This window comes from Typopeltis vanoorti, chromosome 10 (genome assembly GCF_054136105.1).
Source record: "Typopeltis vanoorti isolate ZY-2024b chromosome 10, IOZ_Tvanoo_1.0, whole genome shotgun sequence".
In the NCBI taxonomy this organism is placed as follows: domain Eukaryota; kingdom Metazoa; phylum Arthropoda; class Arachnida; order Uropygi; family Thelyphonidae; genus Typopeltis; species Typopeltis vanoorti.
Window position 1 is genome coordinate 75,468,458 of NC_143558.1, and position 18,562 is coordinate 75,487,019.

The 18,562-nt window shown below is 35.2% G+C and overlaps 1 protein-coding gene across 3 annotated transcripts in view; it reads left to right on the forward strand.

The window, feature by feature from the left end:
* The window catches only part of Cog2 (conserved oligomeric Golgi complex subunit 2), a 437,003-nt gene that overhangs the window by 243,057 nt on the left and 175,384 nt on the right, over positions 1–18,562 (forward strand). For all 3 annotated transcript variants that reach the window (XM_090399142.1, XM_090399141.1, XM_090399143.1), the window contains exon 9: positions 8,871–9,134. In XM_090399142.1, coding sequence (XP_090255268.1) covers positions 8,871–9,134 — 264 coding nt within the window. The remainder of the gene's footprint in view (positions 1–8,870; positions 9,135–18,562) is intronic.

Below are 18,562 nucleotides of genomic sequence, written 5' to 3' on the forward strand. Positions count from 1 at the left end.
TACTAAAATAAAGAGCCAAAAGGCTTCAGTTTGGCAATGCAAAATTATGAGTAAAGTGGATATTAGTTCGAGCATTATTTCAAAGCCAAATGTAGAAACTATGAAAGTTCTGCAAAAATAAGTTGACCAGAGAGCTTACGGGAATACATTCATCAGCATTCACGAGTTGCCTTAGTGTGGACTACTTAGAAAATGGGGATCATAACAGAAGCATTCACATTGCGACCCCCTGTCGGCCTGTTTACAAGCCACAAATTCTGCTGCCAGCGATCTACAGTACACTCTTCTATAGGTTTCTACAGTTTTGTAGTGTTACTAGCATCCCCTTTATCAGAGCCAATGACTAAAACTGAATGGCCCTTATGGGAACCGGCCCTGACAATCATCTCACACAACATAGAGGGCCTCTCCTCTGCAAAAGAAGATCTTATTGCAAAAATGTGATATTTTATATCTACAGGAGACACACAGAGGACCTCAACAAGGCAGACCTAGGAATGAAGCTCATTAAAGAAATACTACATGAAAAATTTGGAAGTGTTATTTTTGCTCAGCAGGAAATTCAGGTTACAGGATGCCTAACCACAAGCCAAAATAACATAGAAATCCTTGGAATAGATCTGAATAACATCAGTATTTTTTCAGTATATAAACCACCTAGTATAACCTTTGCTTTTGAAATTTCCCAGTACAGGTAACCTTCGTATAACACGGTACTTATACAACATGGTTTCGATATAACGCGGTCTACAAATTGTAGTAACCCTTGTTCAATGCAGTACTTATGCAATGCAGTTTTGATATAACAAATTCTACAAAATGTAGTAACCCTTTATCTTTTTTATATATTTTTCACTGCACAACTTAAAAATCAAATTTTATCTTCATTAAATTTGCATCTGCCCATATCGCGCATGTAGTTATAAGTAGCGAAATTATATTAGGGGAAATACCCTTTAGCACGCATGTATATCAATTCTTTACTGTATAAAGTTTTTATTGTTGAAAAGTGTCTTTGTTTTCTGCCAGGAAAGCTCATTAAAAATCATAAGTGTGTTAATCTCAAGCTGAGCACTTTATTTTCTGGTGAGTTACATACAATATGTAATACTTTTTCATGTAAAAATTTTATTTTTATAGTAATGGCCACTTTCAACCATATCACCAAAGAGGACTTTTGCGATATGATTGAAAACGAAATTAGTGAATTAATTGATGAGGGAAATAGATTTAAATGAGGAGAAACTGATACATTTAATAGATGATGTCGAACCAAATGGCGGGGAAAATTCTGCTGAAGATTCTGATTGTGATGAATCTGTTAAAGAATTCAGTTTAAAGAAATTAGCAGGAGGATTCGACTTAGCAAGAAAGGAAGTTATTTTACGGATAATGATCCCTCAATGGAGTGCTCCGTAAAATTCATGAAACAATTGGATATTTGTTTAGCTCCATATTATGAACTTATTAAAAAAATTGCAGTATAGTGGTAAGCAAGGTCTTATCTTATTACTGACTTTTTGATAACTAAACCCACAGAAGTATGCAATGAGTATTATTCAAGTGATGATGATGTCTGACCACTAGTAAATAAAGACCATCTACGAAATGTTATTTTTGAAGACAGTGATGATGATTAAAATATGCACTTCATTTTATTTTGCCTAAAACATTTATGCATTATGTCAATGAAGTTTACATACAATTTGTATTTTTATAAGCTTATACTATGTATTTGTTTCATAGTTTTATGTTTTCTTAACTTACATGAATTACTTGGATTAAATAAAAAATATTTTTTCTTTGGATATGTCGTTGTTTATATAATTAAAAAAAAGTAAAAAAAAAACCGATTTAAGAACATAACCCTACTTTTTCTATGTGATCTTTTTCTATGTGTCTCAAATAATGTGATTTATATAATGTGGCATTTCTGTGGAACTTAACATCTGCATTATATGAGTATTACCTGTATTTGACACAAAGGAAACCTGCTATTATTATAAGCGACTTTAATAGTCATAGCACACAGTGGGGTTATAGTGAAACAAATCAGGATGGAGAATTAGTCTAACAGTGGGCTGAGAGTAATCAAATGAGTCTTATACACGATACTAAACAGCAGTCATCATTTAACAGTAGAAGATGGAAAAGAGGATATAACCCAGACCTTGAATTTGTTGGTAATAGAATAGCTAATCTGTGCGCTAAACAGGTATTTGCACCAATCCCAAGTTCACGACATAGAACAATAATGCTGCAGTTTTTCCCACCAGTCCAACTTAAGATCTCACTTAGAAGATGCTTTAATTTTAAAAAAGCTAACTGGGAACAGTTCTCCAGAGAATTAGACATAAGCATGTCCAACATTTCACCCACAATAAAAAATTATGGAAAGTTCATCAAAGCTAATAGGTGGTCTGCTACCAGGCACATCCCAAGAGGTTGTAGAACATGTTATATTCCAGGTTTTACAGAACACAATGTGGAAATATACGAAAGGTATTGTGACTTATATGATAAAGATCCATTTTCATAGAAACAATTGATGCAGAAGAGGAACTTATAGCAGCACTGTCTGAAAAAAGAAGTCAACAATGGGCAGAGAAAATTAAAAGCTTAGATATGAAACACAGTAGCAGGAAAGCCTGGCTCTTACTCGAAAAATTATCTGGTGACCCCCACAACAGCAGCAACCGCAGTTGATATAAATGCAAATCAAATTGCAATTCGGCTATCTCTGAATGGTAAACAGAGTTTCGAAGAAAAAATACCTAAAGAATACATTAAAAAAGTTAGGAATTCAGAAAATAATCTCTTCAAATCACCATTTACTAAAGAGGACTTTAAAAATGCCTTAAATTAAAACCAAGAAAAGCCACCACTATAGATGATATTAGAAATGAGACCCTAAGGAATCTGGGAGAAAAGACAAAGGAGTAGTAGTTAGAATTTTTCAACTTTTGTTGAAAATTGGCTAAAATACCCAGCATATGGAGACAAACAAAAGTAATACCTATCCTGAAACCTGGTAAACCTGCTGAGGATCCAAAAAGCTACAGGCCTATAGCTCTCCTATGCACAATGCTGAAGCTGTATGAGAAGTTAATCTTGGACAGACTGAGCCCAGAAATAGAGAAAGTGCTGATAAAAGAACAGGCAGGATTTAGACCAGGAAGATCATGCACTAGACAAGTATTAAACTTAACACAGTTTATTGAGGATGGATTTGAAAGGGCATTAGCAACAGGAGCTGTATTTATAGATTTGACAGCAGCATAGGACACACACTAAATCTTAGTAAGCTTTTAGTCAAAATTTATAGCATGACAAACAATTATTGGTTAGTGGAGGTATTCAGATCACTGCTATTCAGCAGGAGATTCTTTGTTGATTTTCAAGGAAAAAAGAGCAGATGGCGTATCCAGAAAAATGGTCTACCTCAGGGAAGTGTGCTCTCTCCCCTCTTTAATATATACACTAACGACCAGATAGGACCTTAAATTATAAGCAACACATACAGAAGACAGGAGCCAAAAATTCAGCAACATAATAATATCGTGCACCAATTAACATAATCTCAGTGGGGCACAAGTCCACAAGTACTGCACACACTTTGCTTTTCGACAGCTGAGTATGCTAGCCCTGTTTAGGGGAAATCATCGCATATCAAAATTATTGACACGGTTCTTAATGAAACGTGTCAGCACATTACCGGCTGCCTTAAACCTTCAAAAATTGTCTGGTATTGCACCTTGTCATATCAGAAGAATAACACAGAGTAGATATGAGCAGAAACAACTAAATGATGGACAGCATCCTTTGTATGGACATGTTGCAGTAAATAGGAGGCTAAACTCAAGGAAAAGTTTTATTCACTCAGTGGAACCGTTGATTCCATAAAAGCCACAAGGTCAACAATGTGGCAAGAACAATCTCCAGAGGCTCTGAACTTCAGCGAATCTCTTCCATCCTTATTACATCTAGACTGGCAAAGATGGAAGGCATTGAATAGACTTTGTTCCAGAATGGGCAGATCAAAGCAGAATATGGCCAGATGGGGGGCTACACAGATAATGACAGCTGCTCATGTGATGAAACACAAACCATGGATCATCTTCTGCAATGCTGCTTAATAGACATTAATAATATATGTACTCGAGAAGATTTAATGCAGTGTAACGAAACATCTTTAAAGTATATTAATCACTGGATGAGTGAAATTTGACATTTTATGGTTTTGTGTAATATTTTATACAAGTGGCATTTTAGTCTCTTAATGTATGCTTTTAATCTGTATTCTTTTAAGGTCTATTTCTTTAAATGTATGCTTTTAATCATTTATATCATGGGTCTTCAACTCATGGCCTGCAGAGCTCTTTGCCGTGGCCCATTGGCCATTTGGAAAAATAACTACTTAACATTAAAACACAATTAAATAACAAAATAATTTCAATGAAGCCTGCAGTACAACTCATATCACTATGGCATCTATGAGTAAAAAGCATAAATCAAGTGATTCTTGTCGGGTTTTTAATGAAAAGTGGACCAATTTGTACTTTTTTGTGCTGATCAACGATAAGCCAGTGTGTTTAATTTGTCGTGAGTCAGTGTCAGTATCAAAAGAATACAATATAAAATGACACTATGAGACAAAGCGTGCATCCAATTTCGATCACTTTCAAGAGCAGCTTCGTGTGGACAAAGTGAACAGTCTCCAAATTGATTTAAAATGCAAGCAGGGTACATTTAAAAGGCAGAGGGAAGAGACCAAAGCATGCATCAAAGTAAGTTATGTAATAGCTGAAAAAATTGCTGAAAAATCAAAAATCTTCTTGGACAGTGAGTTTGTGAAAGAGTGTCTCATCGCTGCTGGGAATATTTTGTGCCCAAATAATAAGGAAGGGTTTAAAAAACCGAGTTTGTCTGGGGTAACTGTAGCACGACATGTCGAAGAGCTTGCCAATGACATTGAAGGAACTTTTAAAAAAAACGGCTGTCCGAATTTACATCATATTCACTTGCTTTAGATGAGAGCACAGATGTGAAGGATACAGCACAACTGGCTATCTTTGTCTGTGGCATTGATCAACAATTCGGTGTGACAGAAGAACTGCTAGTGCTTGTACCTATGAAGGAAACAATAAAAGGCACTGATATTCTTGAAGCTGCCAAGAAAACGCTCCAGCCTTTCAACCTCAGCTTAACTAACCTTGAGGGTGTGGTAACTGATGGTGCCCCTGCTGTGGTGGGAAAGAACAAAGGGTTTGTTGTGCTGCTACGGAAAGAACCGGACCTAGAAGGAAAAGATTTTGTCCATTACCACTGTTTAATCCACCAGGAGAATTAATTTGTGCACGAAAACTATTGGATTTGAAATGTCATGAAAGTTATTGTGACTGTCGTCAACATTATTAGGGAAGAAGATTGAATCATCTTCAATTCCAAGAGTTTTTGACCCAAGGGTGCGAAGCAGATCACGGCTATGTGATTTATTATAGTGATGTGCATTTGTTGAGCAGAGGGAAGGTTCTTAAAAGAGTCTTTGACGTAAGCAGCAAAATACAGCAGTTCATGCCAACCATGGGGGGAATCCGATTGCGGAATTTAATGATCCAAAGTGGATGACAAACTTTGCCTTTGTGATCGACATCTTGTTGCATGTGAATGACCTAAATACGCGGCTACAATTCAAAGATCAACTGGTGCACACTCTGTTTGATCGCATTAAAGCTTTTGTGGCCAAGCTCAAACTTTGGGAGGCACAACTCACAAAAAAATACTTCACTCATTTTCAGCTTCTCGCTGAGTCCAACGGTTCATCCCTTGATGAATACGCTACAAAATTAGCCGTGTTGCGAAGTGAGTTTGAAGATAGATTTAGTGATTTTCGTAACCAACAGTCTTCTTTAGATTTATTTTCAATGCCATTGAGCATTAATGCTGCCGAAATGCCAGGCTCAGTACAAATGAAGCTGCTTGAACTCCAAAACAACTCTTCTTTGAGAGAAAAATTATTCAATGTGCCCTTGCTTACATTTTACAAAGATTACATTTCTGAGGATGCATTCCCTAATCTTTGGCAGCATGCTTTGAATATGTGTGCCGTATTGGGAAGCACATACTTATGTGAGCAGTTCTTCTCCAGAATGAAGCATGTGAAGTCTAAGACAAGAACTCAGATTATGGACCAGCATCTCCAGAATACTCTGCGCATAGCGACTTCCAACATTGATGCCAACATCAATGCTGGTCAAGTAAAAACATTGCCAAGTTGCTCATTGACATTTTAAAAAATTAATGTTTTCTTCATTAAATTATCTTTTTTTCAAGTATTGATTGTATTTACTTATCATGAACCTGACTCCTACCTACTCTCTTAAAGCTGAGTTTGTTTATTTTTATAGGATTTTATGTAAAGTATCAAATGCACAGCGTTCCTTGTGAATCTGGAAAGCATCTTACAATTCTAAATACCGTAGTATAGCTTAGTGGCCTGCGGGCTTCATTGAAATTTTTAATGCGGCCTGCACTGTCTGAAAGGTTTAAGACCCTTGATTTATATATGATCTTACATTTTCTATAGTTTGCACACAAAATAAAATAAAAAAATTTTTGTCAAATCAAGAATTATATAAATAATGGCACAATTTTAAATGTTAAATTTCTCAGTTGTATTCTCTTTTAACATGCAACAAAATTTGCAGAACTCCTGTCATGACATTTTAGCATTTGGTTTAAAGTTTATATATAAATTTATACCTTACAATTGTTCCTTAAATTTGTAGCTTAGTTAGTCACAACTATCCTGTTGAAGGCAATTAAGTTATGAATAAATAATAGACCTTTATATGAATGCTGTAGCATTTTTTACTTGGTCAAAGGTTAATTATACTTTGCAAGAAATCATATTATTTTAATCCTTTAACCAAGCATGATCAAACAAAAAAAAAGTTACAGTATCTTCATGTCTAGGCTACTTGTGCATAGAGGTTGTAGACTTCACATCAAATTGATTCCACATCCTATAAAGCATGCCACACCCTTTTTCAGATGTGTATGTGGACAACATTTGGACACTTAATGATATAATCACGTAATCACAAGAAAGATATTTATTTAACCAAATATTTCGGTCTGGAAATAGCAGACCATCGTCAGTCTTATGTCGCAAGTATCCTTAAAACAACAAATTTGGACACTTATTTGTGTGTGAGATACTGAAGCAATTCTTGAAGTCATGAAAATACTTAACAGGCAAACGTTTGTTTGTCCACACTTTGGTAAAGTATTAAACAAAGTATAGTAATTTCTTGTGAAATATTATTATTTGGTAACCTTCATGGAGTCAGCACTCATCATGGGGAGGCCCACTCAACCAGCAGAATGTATTATAATTAGCTTTCCAGTTATATACACTACCTGCATTCACAACGTACTCGGGCAATGCATTCCACTCGCAACTCTCCACATGAAAAAAAAATTACTCCTCGCACCCTTCTTCACCACATCTCTATACAACTTCCAGGGATGACTTCTCATTCTTCTCATCTTAACATCCACTCTTTTTATAATTTATTCTGTATTAATCTGATAGAATCCCTTAACTAACTTGAAGGTCGAAGGTCTCGGTCATATTTCTGCTTTTCCTCCTATCCACCAACCTCTGTAATCCACATTCTGTCAAATGCATAACTAATGCTCCAGAGTCCTGATATCACTTTGGTTATTTTTCTTTGGACCCTCTCTAGTGTTTCAACTAGATGATCAAATCTGAGCACAATAGTCTATATGGTCTAACCAGTGCCTTTTATAGATGCTCCACCACCACCTTATTCCTACATGTCAATGTACTTTTTTATCATAGCAGCAATACGATGTGCAGTCCTTGGAACTTCTGTCTACTGTCACTCCAAAATCATTAATTTCATCCATTTCTGTTCAGTTCCACCATTACAGTATGTAGTCTATCTCTGTATCCCAAAATGTGTAGCACCTTTCATTTATTAATATGAAAATTGCAACCCCACTTATTTGCATAGGCAAACATGTGATGATCCCCCAGTCAATCCACATGAAACAAACAAGTTAAACAATAGGGACCCAAGAAAATAACCCTGAGGCATGCCACTAATCACCTTTCTTTTCTGAGACAGCTCCATCATACACAACTTGCTGGTACTGTTTGGAGAGCCAATCTGCAATCCATCTAACCAACATACTATCTATTCCTATCCTCTGCAGCCTGTGCACCAACTTATGTGGTAATCTATTGAATGTTTTAGCAAAGTTTCCAAGAATATCACTCTATATGATTCTCCCTTATCCAACACATTTGTCACCTTATCATAAAACATAAACAGATTGCTAAAACAAGACTTGCCCTTCACAAACCCATACTGACCATCAAAAAGCATCTTATGTTAATCAACCCAATCCTGTATTCTATTTCTAACCAATTTTTCCAACACTTTGATCACAGTTGATATACAGATGCTATCCACCAGCATCAACCTGCCATAATTATTTTTTCTTTTGCTTGCCACATAGCAGAAAAACATAATTAACTTTCTGAGCATGTTCAAAAAACCTAGTTTTGACCTTTTCCATATTTCATCAAATTATGCACTTTGATGGAGTTTGTGCTGTGCATTATGGGATACTGAGATAATTTGATGCAAAGTCCACAACTTTTGGATGAAAGTAGCCTAGTCATGAAGATACTTTATGTACAAACTTTTGTTTGCTCATACTTAAAGGATTAAAAGAAGCATGCAATCTTTTTTGAAGTAATATTTAATGACATGCTGTTTTTAATAAGTTTTTTTTACTAAAGTATTACACTATTTTATTTATTTATTCTTTTTCAGAAATATTGAAGTAATTAAGGGTTATGATTTCTTAGTAAATGCTCTTTGGCCTGAAATAGTGTCAGCACTAGAAAACATTAGACCTTCAATTTTTGCTCCTGGAAATCCAAATCTTTTTCATAAACATTATTCAGCAACAGTAGATTTTTTAACCTGCTTTGAATTCCATTGCATAACAGAAAGTAGTGTTCAGCAGTTGAGAAAGCATGCATTATATATTTCTTTTATGGAAAAATGGAATCTACCAGTTTATTTCCAAATAAGGTAAATTACATATTATATTTAAATTTCCTGATATTTAAGTCTACACTTAAGTTAAAAATTAATCAAGTCACATAAAGTAAACAGCAGATCATATGATTGAGAATCACCATTTCAGCATATGTTGTGAATATTATTGGTTTTAGTTGCTCTTATTAAATTGCATTTTTATTTATTTATTTTTAACTCATAATCATACCCATGAAATGTTTTAAACCCATAGCATACAGTAATATACTGTGGGAGGCACTTATTTTATCACCAGTCATCCTACTATGTATGGTAATCAATGATAAAATCATTGGTGAAAAAAATCACTAAGCATTAAATTAGCTTTCTATATCATGTGATTGATTAATATTAGCCATATGATAATTCAAGCTATTTGTTTTTTCTTTTTTAAAACCTGCTTAGTTTAAATATCAAAATAAACTGTATAAACAAACTGAAGGAAATCAATGTCTATTCTCTCCCACATTATCAAAGTATTTGATGAAGAATTTTGAAAAGTGCTTCCTACATGACACACATCAGTGTCATATGGTTCCCACACACTGATGTGTGTCATGTGTGTCCCACATCACACACATCAGTGTCACGTGGGACCCATTCATTGTGGTTTTAACTTGTAAATGATGTTTTTTTAAAGTGTGGCAAGATTTTCTTGATAGAGCCCCATAATTTGTAACCAAGATCAATGCTATTCATCCAAACCTAGGGTTTACTTTAGGTGACAGATGAGTTTCATTACAGTTTCAGTATAAGATCATTGCCTATTGGAAGTCAGAAGTAGTTTGAAATAAAATCCATATTTTTCTCTAGAACAGAATTCCTGAAATACAAAAAAAAATTATAAAATTAATGAAAATAGGAAAAAATCCTTAGCCAATTCATGGTTACTAATGTATTGTAGGTTTACAACCTTTCATGAGTGGGTGTCACACAAGAAAAAAAAATCATGAAATTAAAATAATTCTCTTTTCTTAGACCACATTTCATGCCCTTAAACAGAAGTCTCTAATTTTTGTTTACCAGAAAGAACATACACACACATACGAGAGTGTATACATTTACTGTTTTCATCAACCCAATAAGAAAGCCAGCATTACAAGTATGGGTTCTCTCTTTTACATGAAGAAATTATGCATATAATCCATTTTTTGATCTAGCAGTTTCAGTGATCATTTCATGGTTATGATAAATATGGAGCCACTCCACCACCATTCACTGAAGAAATTGCAATCAACAAAGGATAAGCTACCTCCACCAGCATAATGTATTATCCGTTGCGTTTTGCTTTTATCATTCAGGAAGAAGATTTATAGCAGTTTATCATGAAGAATTGACTTCTTAGGACATGCAGTCATTTCCGCACACCAAGGTTGCTGGAAGAAGACTGAAATCCTACACAAAGGCAGATGTCTTGTGGAAAGAAAATTACAGCCATTGTTCAAATACTGGATATAAGGGATAACCCTTATTTAATTTTTGGTATTGAGACCATGTTTCTAAACATAAAACAGGCTTTGTGAGTATATTTTTTTGGCCACTAACTTAATTTTAGAATAAGATTACACTGGGTTTTTTATTGACCAATGAATTTAATGATAAATTCCAAAGGTCAACATTATTTCCAACATAGAGACAGCACTCTCGTCTTTGTCTGAAACAATAGCCAATGATCTTAGATTAAAGAGCGCCATTATCCTTTCATTGTCAAGCCCTCCAAACCAAAATATAACACCAACTTATCAGATATTAGATTCAGACTCTACATGGAAAACCACGAGGCCACTAATAATTTATTACATAATATGAATAGTTGGTCTACAGATCTACAATAGAGATTGAAGTCATTGCACCCAGTGACACTGAGATTATACAGTTCTCCTAAAGTTCACAAAAGTGGAGTTCCTCTACACCCCATAGTAGATGGAAGAAATTCTCCAACCTACCTGTTGTCTAAACACCTTGCCCGTCTCCTAAAAGATCATATTCGAAACTCTGATACTTACATAAAGAATTCAAAGTACTTCATTGCTAAATTGACAAACATCTCTTTTTGAAACAGATATTCTTGCCAGCCTGGACCTGTTATCTTTATTCACCAACATCCCGATAGAGGTTATCAATATTTTGCACAATCTGTATCCTCAAAATACTGCTAACCTCTTCAGTCATTGCCTGAAATCTATCTTCTTTAAATGGAATGGCACTATCTATGAATAACTAACTGGTTTGGCTATGGGCAGTCCCCTATCTCCTCCATGCACAGATCTATTCATGGAGAAACTAGAATTTGACATCCTTTCCCAATTAGACCCTAAGCCATTAATATGGTGGAGGTATGTTGATGACATTTTTATAATTTGGAGAAACACTAAAACAGCACTTTTTGACTTTCTACCAAAGATAAATTCCTTCCATCAGAAAATCAAATTCACTTTGGAACTTGAGAAGGATAGACAACTACCATTTTTAGATACCCTAATCAAAAAAGCAGATGGACGTATCAGCCTTAAAGTCTACTGTTAAACCAACCCATACTGGACGTTATCTTCACTTTTCGTCTACTCACCACATTTCTCAAAAACTTAACATCATACACATGCTCAAAATAGAGCCTCCAGCATCATATCAGAAGAAAAAGACCTCCAGGACGAATTAACGCATATATCACAGACCCTGGTAAACAACAGCTATCCAAGAAATTTAATTAAAAAGATTCTTCATAGCAACCCCACACAACAACAATCTGCCAAGACTCAATATAAATCCTCAATTACCATCCCTTATGCAGGATCAGTGTCAAAAAAGATTGCAACACTCTTCAAACCTTTTGAAATTAGAATAACTTTCAAACCCATCAAGACGATCTGAAACATATTAAGATCACCAAAAGACAGCAATGCCTTCTTCAAATACGCTGGAGTATACAACCTCCCTTGCTCTTGTGGTCTAAACTACATAGGTCAGACATCAAGAAGTCTTGAAATAAGAAAAAAAATGACATGTAGGGGATGTTAAAAACAACAGAATAGATAGTTCCGGATTAGCCCTCCACTTCTTCAACACAAGCCACACCATTGAATGGGACAAAAGTTCCATGCCTTATCTAGAAGAAAATTTCCAGTGTCACAATTTCAAAGAAGCCAGTGGTTCTCCATTCTGAAAGCAGCCTAAACAGAAATCAAGAAATGATCCTGCCTGACATATGGAAAACCTTAATAAGATCGCTAAGCTTGCCAGAATTTAATTTTGCTGCAAACTACAGAGCGTGCACACACAACAATAACTAATGAAACATGCTCCATGCACATGATATTACGCGTCTTTTTAATTTTGTTATATTTTATGCGTTTGTTCTGTGTACTAGCAACTTTGAGTTGTCTTTACCGTTTGTATGCCATGAAGAAGCCAAACAGCCCAGTTGGCAAAACTTGTTGGCATAATTGGCAAAGTTGGAAAAATTATTTGAGTTATTGGATTGAATTTAGAAAAGATATGAAAAAAGTTATTTGAGCAATCAAAAAGAAGAGTAGATGAATAAAGATGGTGAGTCTTCTACCATGATAGAGACGAATTGAGAAGGAAAGGCTATTTGCAAATGAGACAGTGCGCATAGGATGTGCAGAAGGAATAGTGTGCTTTATATAGACCTATGAATAAATTTGATGGGAAGGACTTATATAAGCCTGCTGGATTGCTATGAGATAGATCTGTAGTTAGTACGAGTAAAAAGAAGAAGAGGAAGATAAAGAACAGATTGGATGGGAAATATTAAGGACTGGAACTTTTTGTCTCATGAAGAATGTAAGAGAAGCACAAAACCATACATGGTGGAAGCTCATGGTAATCAACCTCCTGAATTGCATAATTATATTTAATTATTATGCAATCTAGAAATGGAGAAAGCCATCAGCAATAAAATCTTTCACCACTAAAAGCTACTATTTAATGAATGACCACTGCATTGAGTTAGCTGCTCGCTACCTACATCAGATCTCTTTGTCAGCATCACCCACCTATGGTTCCAAGCTGTGGAAAAGTTTGGTGAAATTTGTGCAGTTGCTCCAGATATTTTACAGCTATTTGATTGGATCTTGCACAAATATTACCAAATTACCACAATATGGTCTATCTTGCACCTTTTGCGAATTGTTAATTTCCTCTCTGGTCATTGACTGCTTGTAGTGATGAATTCATTCCTTTCTTCAGACCCACCAGAGTAGCCAAGGACTCCCTAAATTCTCCTGTAGTCTTTTCTCTTTTTCATAAATGACTGTTTATCACTAACCACAAATGTTATCCATAGTTTAACCATCCATAACCACATAGTGCTGTAAGATTGCCTGAAATCAGTGCTTTTAATGTCTGAGTAGTGGTGTATGGGATGCCACATTATGGCATAGAGACTGGTTACTCTTTGTCGACTATTTAGACCTACGTGCTGATTTGAACTCATTATGTTGTTTAATGGAATATATGTAGCACATATAAATAATAACTAAGTAACATGTTTAATCACTCCTATATTTCTTCAGAAAAAAATTATCCAGTTCTCCAAACTCTGCATGCCATTCAAATCTTATCTAAAGCTGGCTACCCTCCACTCTTCCAAGGATCCTCGACCTCCTCTGTCAGTTCCAGGTGTTTACAAAGTTCCTTGTTCCTACAACTTATTTATTATGGTCAGACTGGGAAATCTAACATCTGCCTAGAAGAACATAAAAAAACACATCTGTCACCATAAGTGTGGTCAGTCAGGGCTTGCACCATGTCTTGAATACTTTGCACAGAATCTAATGAAAAAAAAAAGTAAGACTTATTTCACAATCGGTAACAGAATTGTGAAAAGTCAGCTACTAGAAAAAATCCTAGAACATATCTCAACTCAGCATCAGCAGAGTTCAAGATTGGCATCGTTATTGGAAAAGAATTTGAACTAGCAGATGAATTGGATAACTACAAGATTGACATAATAGGCATTGCTGAAATAAAGAAGACAAAAACGTGTGAGATTTTTGTAAGCAATAACTACAAGACATATCTCAGGTAATAACATTCAGGGAAAAGAAGGAATAGCTGTAGTATTCAACACTAAATATGAGGATAATCTTCTTGAATGGCAGGCAGTATCAAGTAGAGTGATATGGGCAAATATCAGAATGGAGAACTGGACAGTGAAACTTATGCGTGCTTATGGTCCCACAAAAGGTTCTACTAAGGAAGTCAGGAATTTTTCAAGGCAACAAAGTATCTGATGAAAAAAAAAAAAAGAACAGAAAAGAATTAAGTACCTGCTGTATTTTTGTTCAGGACATGGATTAGTTATTACTAGCACTGTGTTCCAGCATAAGACTGTGCACAAATTTACATGGAAAGAAGATGCAAGAAATAAGTCTGACTATTTCATTGTTGGTTAAGTTTTCCCCACTGGTTCTGGATGCAAGTATACAGGGGATTGAAATTGGAAGTGATCACCACTTAGTTTTGAGCAGAATAAAATTGATTAGAATCACTATTTTCTGGTATTAAACCACTCACAAAGAAGTAAAAAAAAAATTTTTTAATTAAAACATAATTTCTTTGTGAGTGGTTTAAACTGGCAAATAGTGATTTTAATATGTCCTTTATCCACAGAAGCCTACACAATGAGAATAAAATTGAAGTATGTAAGAAAGTTTTAAAATGAATCAAAATTGAGCAGATTTCATAGATAAACTGACTGTAATAAACAAACATTCAAGAAGAAATGAAAGAGTTTGAATGATCTAGAGTTGATGACTAAGATGGTAACAGTTCGGTGGAATGTTCCACACAAGGATAGATTAAAGGTTCATGGGTTACAATGTTTTGCTGATAAGTTAAAAGGGAGGATATGACAGAAGCAGATGTGTGTCAAGAGGAATTATGCGAAGTTTTTTAATGCATGACAAGAATGGACAGAATAACAGGTCATCCTAGAAATTGTGTAAGAATGTGGTTTTCTTCGAGTATGAATGGTTGGAAAGGGTTGCCTGAATCATTGAATGGGTTCAGGGAGAAGTATGCCAGGTATTATGTGAATAATGGTTAGCATGGGCTTTCTTCAGTAAGTCTGTGGAGTCACTGGAGATGCTCAAGCAGTGATACTAGTATTAATAATAAGAATCATCAATAATTCTACTGTTAGTAGAAATTAATCCAAGCAGTCAAAATAGTGTATTAATATTGAGAACAAAAGATTATTGTATACTATAATAACTACACAAAATTATAAAAATCAGGTACTGTTAAGTAGATCTTTTCATATTTCAATTACAGTCTTTAATCATCTTTGCACGCACATAAAGCATAAAAAATGAATGTACTTTCTTCCTACAAATCAACAAATTTCAAACATGCTCAAACTTATTGATCTCTCATTTGGAATGGGTGCACCAAAAACCTCGCTATATACTCTTGATGCACCGTCAGAAGGAGCAGTTCAGCTAATTGATGGTCCTTCTTTAAATGACTCACTTCAGTCACTATCTCACAGATATTTTGTTTTATTTTACTTAGCACCCATCATTCCTCTGCTTTCTACTGAGCATGTTAAAATACAAGCATAGCAGCTTTTGACATTCTATTATTGTCCAAATGCAAAATCCCGCTGAATTCTGTTCTCTGAAAAAAACGGTCTTCATGACAATGTTTTCCAGTGACCACATGCTTCAGCTATTCAAAAAGAATATCAGCAAATTCCTTTTTCTCTAATCCTTACCTATACATAGCATTAATGTGCTACAAGTTTTACAACTTTCATGTTCAGGATTTTTATGTATGTGAATCCTATCTGCAGAAAGATTTTTGACATTAGTATTAGACAAGTTGTATGTTAGATAGGCAGGTGGGGATAAGCATCTGAAAAGTCTGCTTTACAGACAATGGAATTAAACATGGAACTTTTTCAAGCCACTTTAAGCTTCCGAATCTTCCATTCATCTATGACCTGAAGACAATCAGAAAATATCCATGCTCATGGTAGGATTCAAACTTGGTCTGTTGGTTGGGAAGTGGATATGCTTATGACTTGGCCAACCAGGCCATGATGTGTGCGTGCGCGCATCATGTTTATATATTCCCATTCAAGTGCCATCTCATATCTAGGAGGTTGACTACCATGATTTGACTCATGGCTAAGTATGGACGTTACAACAGGTGGTGAAGACCCTATCTCTTCCACATATTGTCATAAGTATTCATGGCTGTAAGTCAGTGCATGTTCATGGGGCCAGTTTGTCTGTTCTGGGAGGACCGAGTTTCTGGGTCAGAAAAACCCTCTACCTTTGTTTGAGACTGACTAACTCACCTTTAGTCATAACAGACTGAATAAAGGTTTCTCACTTCATGGATGGAAACCAAATCCAGCTCTTTCCAACCAGAGGACCAACTGAGCTATGGAGACTCCATGTTTATATATAAGAGCACTTAATAGATGGATAGATATATAACACAAGAAAATAAAATATTTATGTATATTCATAACATAAAACTAGAGATAAGAATCTGACATATTTCTTAATAACATTAATTATATTAATTTGTTAACATTTACATGTATTAAAGTTTAACCACTTAATCGTTTTGGGATTTGACAAAATTTATGTGGTATTTCAGATGCAATAACCATTCTACTGACCATCATGAATTTTTCTATAATGCAAAACATGGATATGAAGTTTAGGATAGTTGATATATTACATCCATCATTGCTAGCTTGGTGGTTAATGCAGTGAAATGTTACTTGATGGATGATACATTAACTGATAATGCACAAAATATAGACATTTCATTATCTGTTGATTTCAAATTATAGTGTCAATCAATTCATGCTTTGGCATCTCTCTAGCTGCCAAAGTTAGCAACTTTTGCAGGGGAACAAGAGTTCCAAGAACATAGGTAGAAAGTATGAAAGAAGAGGATGAGAAGTTGGTTCAGTACACATGGAACTTGGACAACAAATGGTGTTGGCAATCAGATGTGTTTATGGATATCAGGAAAAGTAAAGGATTAGCATTGACAATTTCAGCAGTACACTGAACATAAAAATATCTATAGAAAAGGTACAAAGTGAAAACAGCATGGCTGTGTAAGTGTAATAGTGATCTGGAAAGAGTCTGTGAGAGAAGAGTCACCAATTAACTTCCCTCGTCTGGACTGCATCAAATGTTTTTAGAGAGGTTTTTTGTGTGGGAACAATATTCTAATTTAGGACAGATTTTGAATTTATACAGTGTTAGGAGTTTTAGTAGTAAGAAAAAGGATATCTTTTTTTTTTTTTTGAGGCAAAGGAGACTATGGACATGATGTGCATATGCTAGCAGAGGCTAGAGGTGTAAGTCAGTCCAAGGAATGACATCTGATCTTGTATGGAGTATTAGTGAGGTGAGAAGGAGATGAAGTGTGATCTTTCTTCATTTAAATAAGGCAAACCTGTTTTGGTGATAGTGTTACTAAGTTAGCAAGGTTGTATTCATCCCCTTAAAACTACTGAGAGCAACATCAATTAGTGGAATTATTACCCTTTAATAATTTAAATGTGTCATGTCTCATAATCTTTGTCACTTGCCTCTGGATCCTCTTGACAACTTTCTCATCCCCCCCCATGGAATCAAGGAATCCAGATCCGTGCACCACAGTCCAGGTGTGGTCTTATTAAAGCATTATATAAGGGAATAACCTCTGTATCGTTGCTTGTTGGTGTGTTAACCACATAATCTGATGTGCTGTTTTTGGTTACCTTTGCAATCCATGTATTCTGTCAAATGCCTTTGCAAAATCATGGTGCCATTTCCTTTATCCAACTCAGCTATTACTCTATTATAAAAAGTTAGTAAATTACTAAGGCATGACCGACCCTTCACAAAGCCATGTTGACCTTCATACAGTATCATATTTTTATATATGCATTCTTGAATTCTCTTTTTGAACAATTTTTTAGTAATTTCACCACCATGTCTGAGATACTGATTGCTCTATAATTTGCTACTGCAGTCTTAGAATCTCACTTATGCAAGGAAATTATTTTGCCTTCTTTCCACTCCCTTGGTACTTTACCAGAGCTGAGACTTAAATTAAAGAACCTAGTCACAGGCATTCTCAATTCCCTTTTTCTTTATATACCCTCTACAGCATTTTCTTCTTTTGCAGCTCATGCTTAATGATATTACTCATCCATCTAACTCCTATCTAATTAACCTCCCTTACCTTAGGTATACAATTTAATATTGCTTCCTCTGGATGACCCTTAACTATATCTCATGCACTACCAACATCCTTACCCTACAGTGTTTTGCATGGTACAGATTTTAGCTTCTTCTTAAGCATGTCATAATCATCTGCCTTGTAGTTCCACATATACCCCTTCTTGGCAGATATTCCTTATGCTGTATAATCTCCCATGG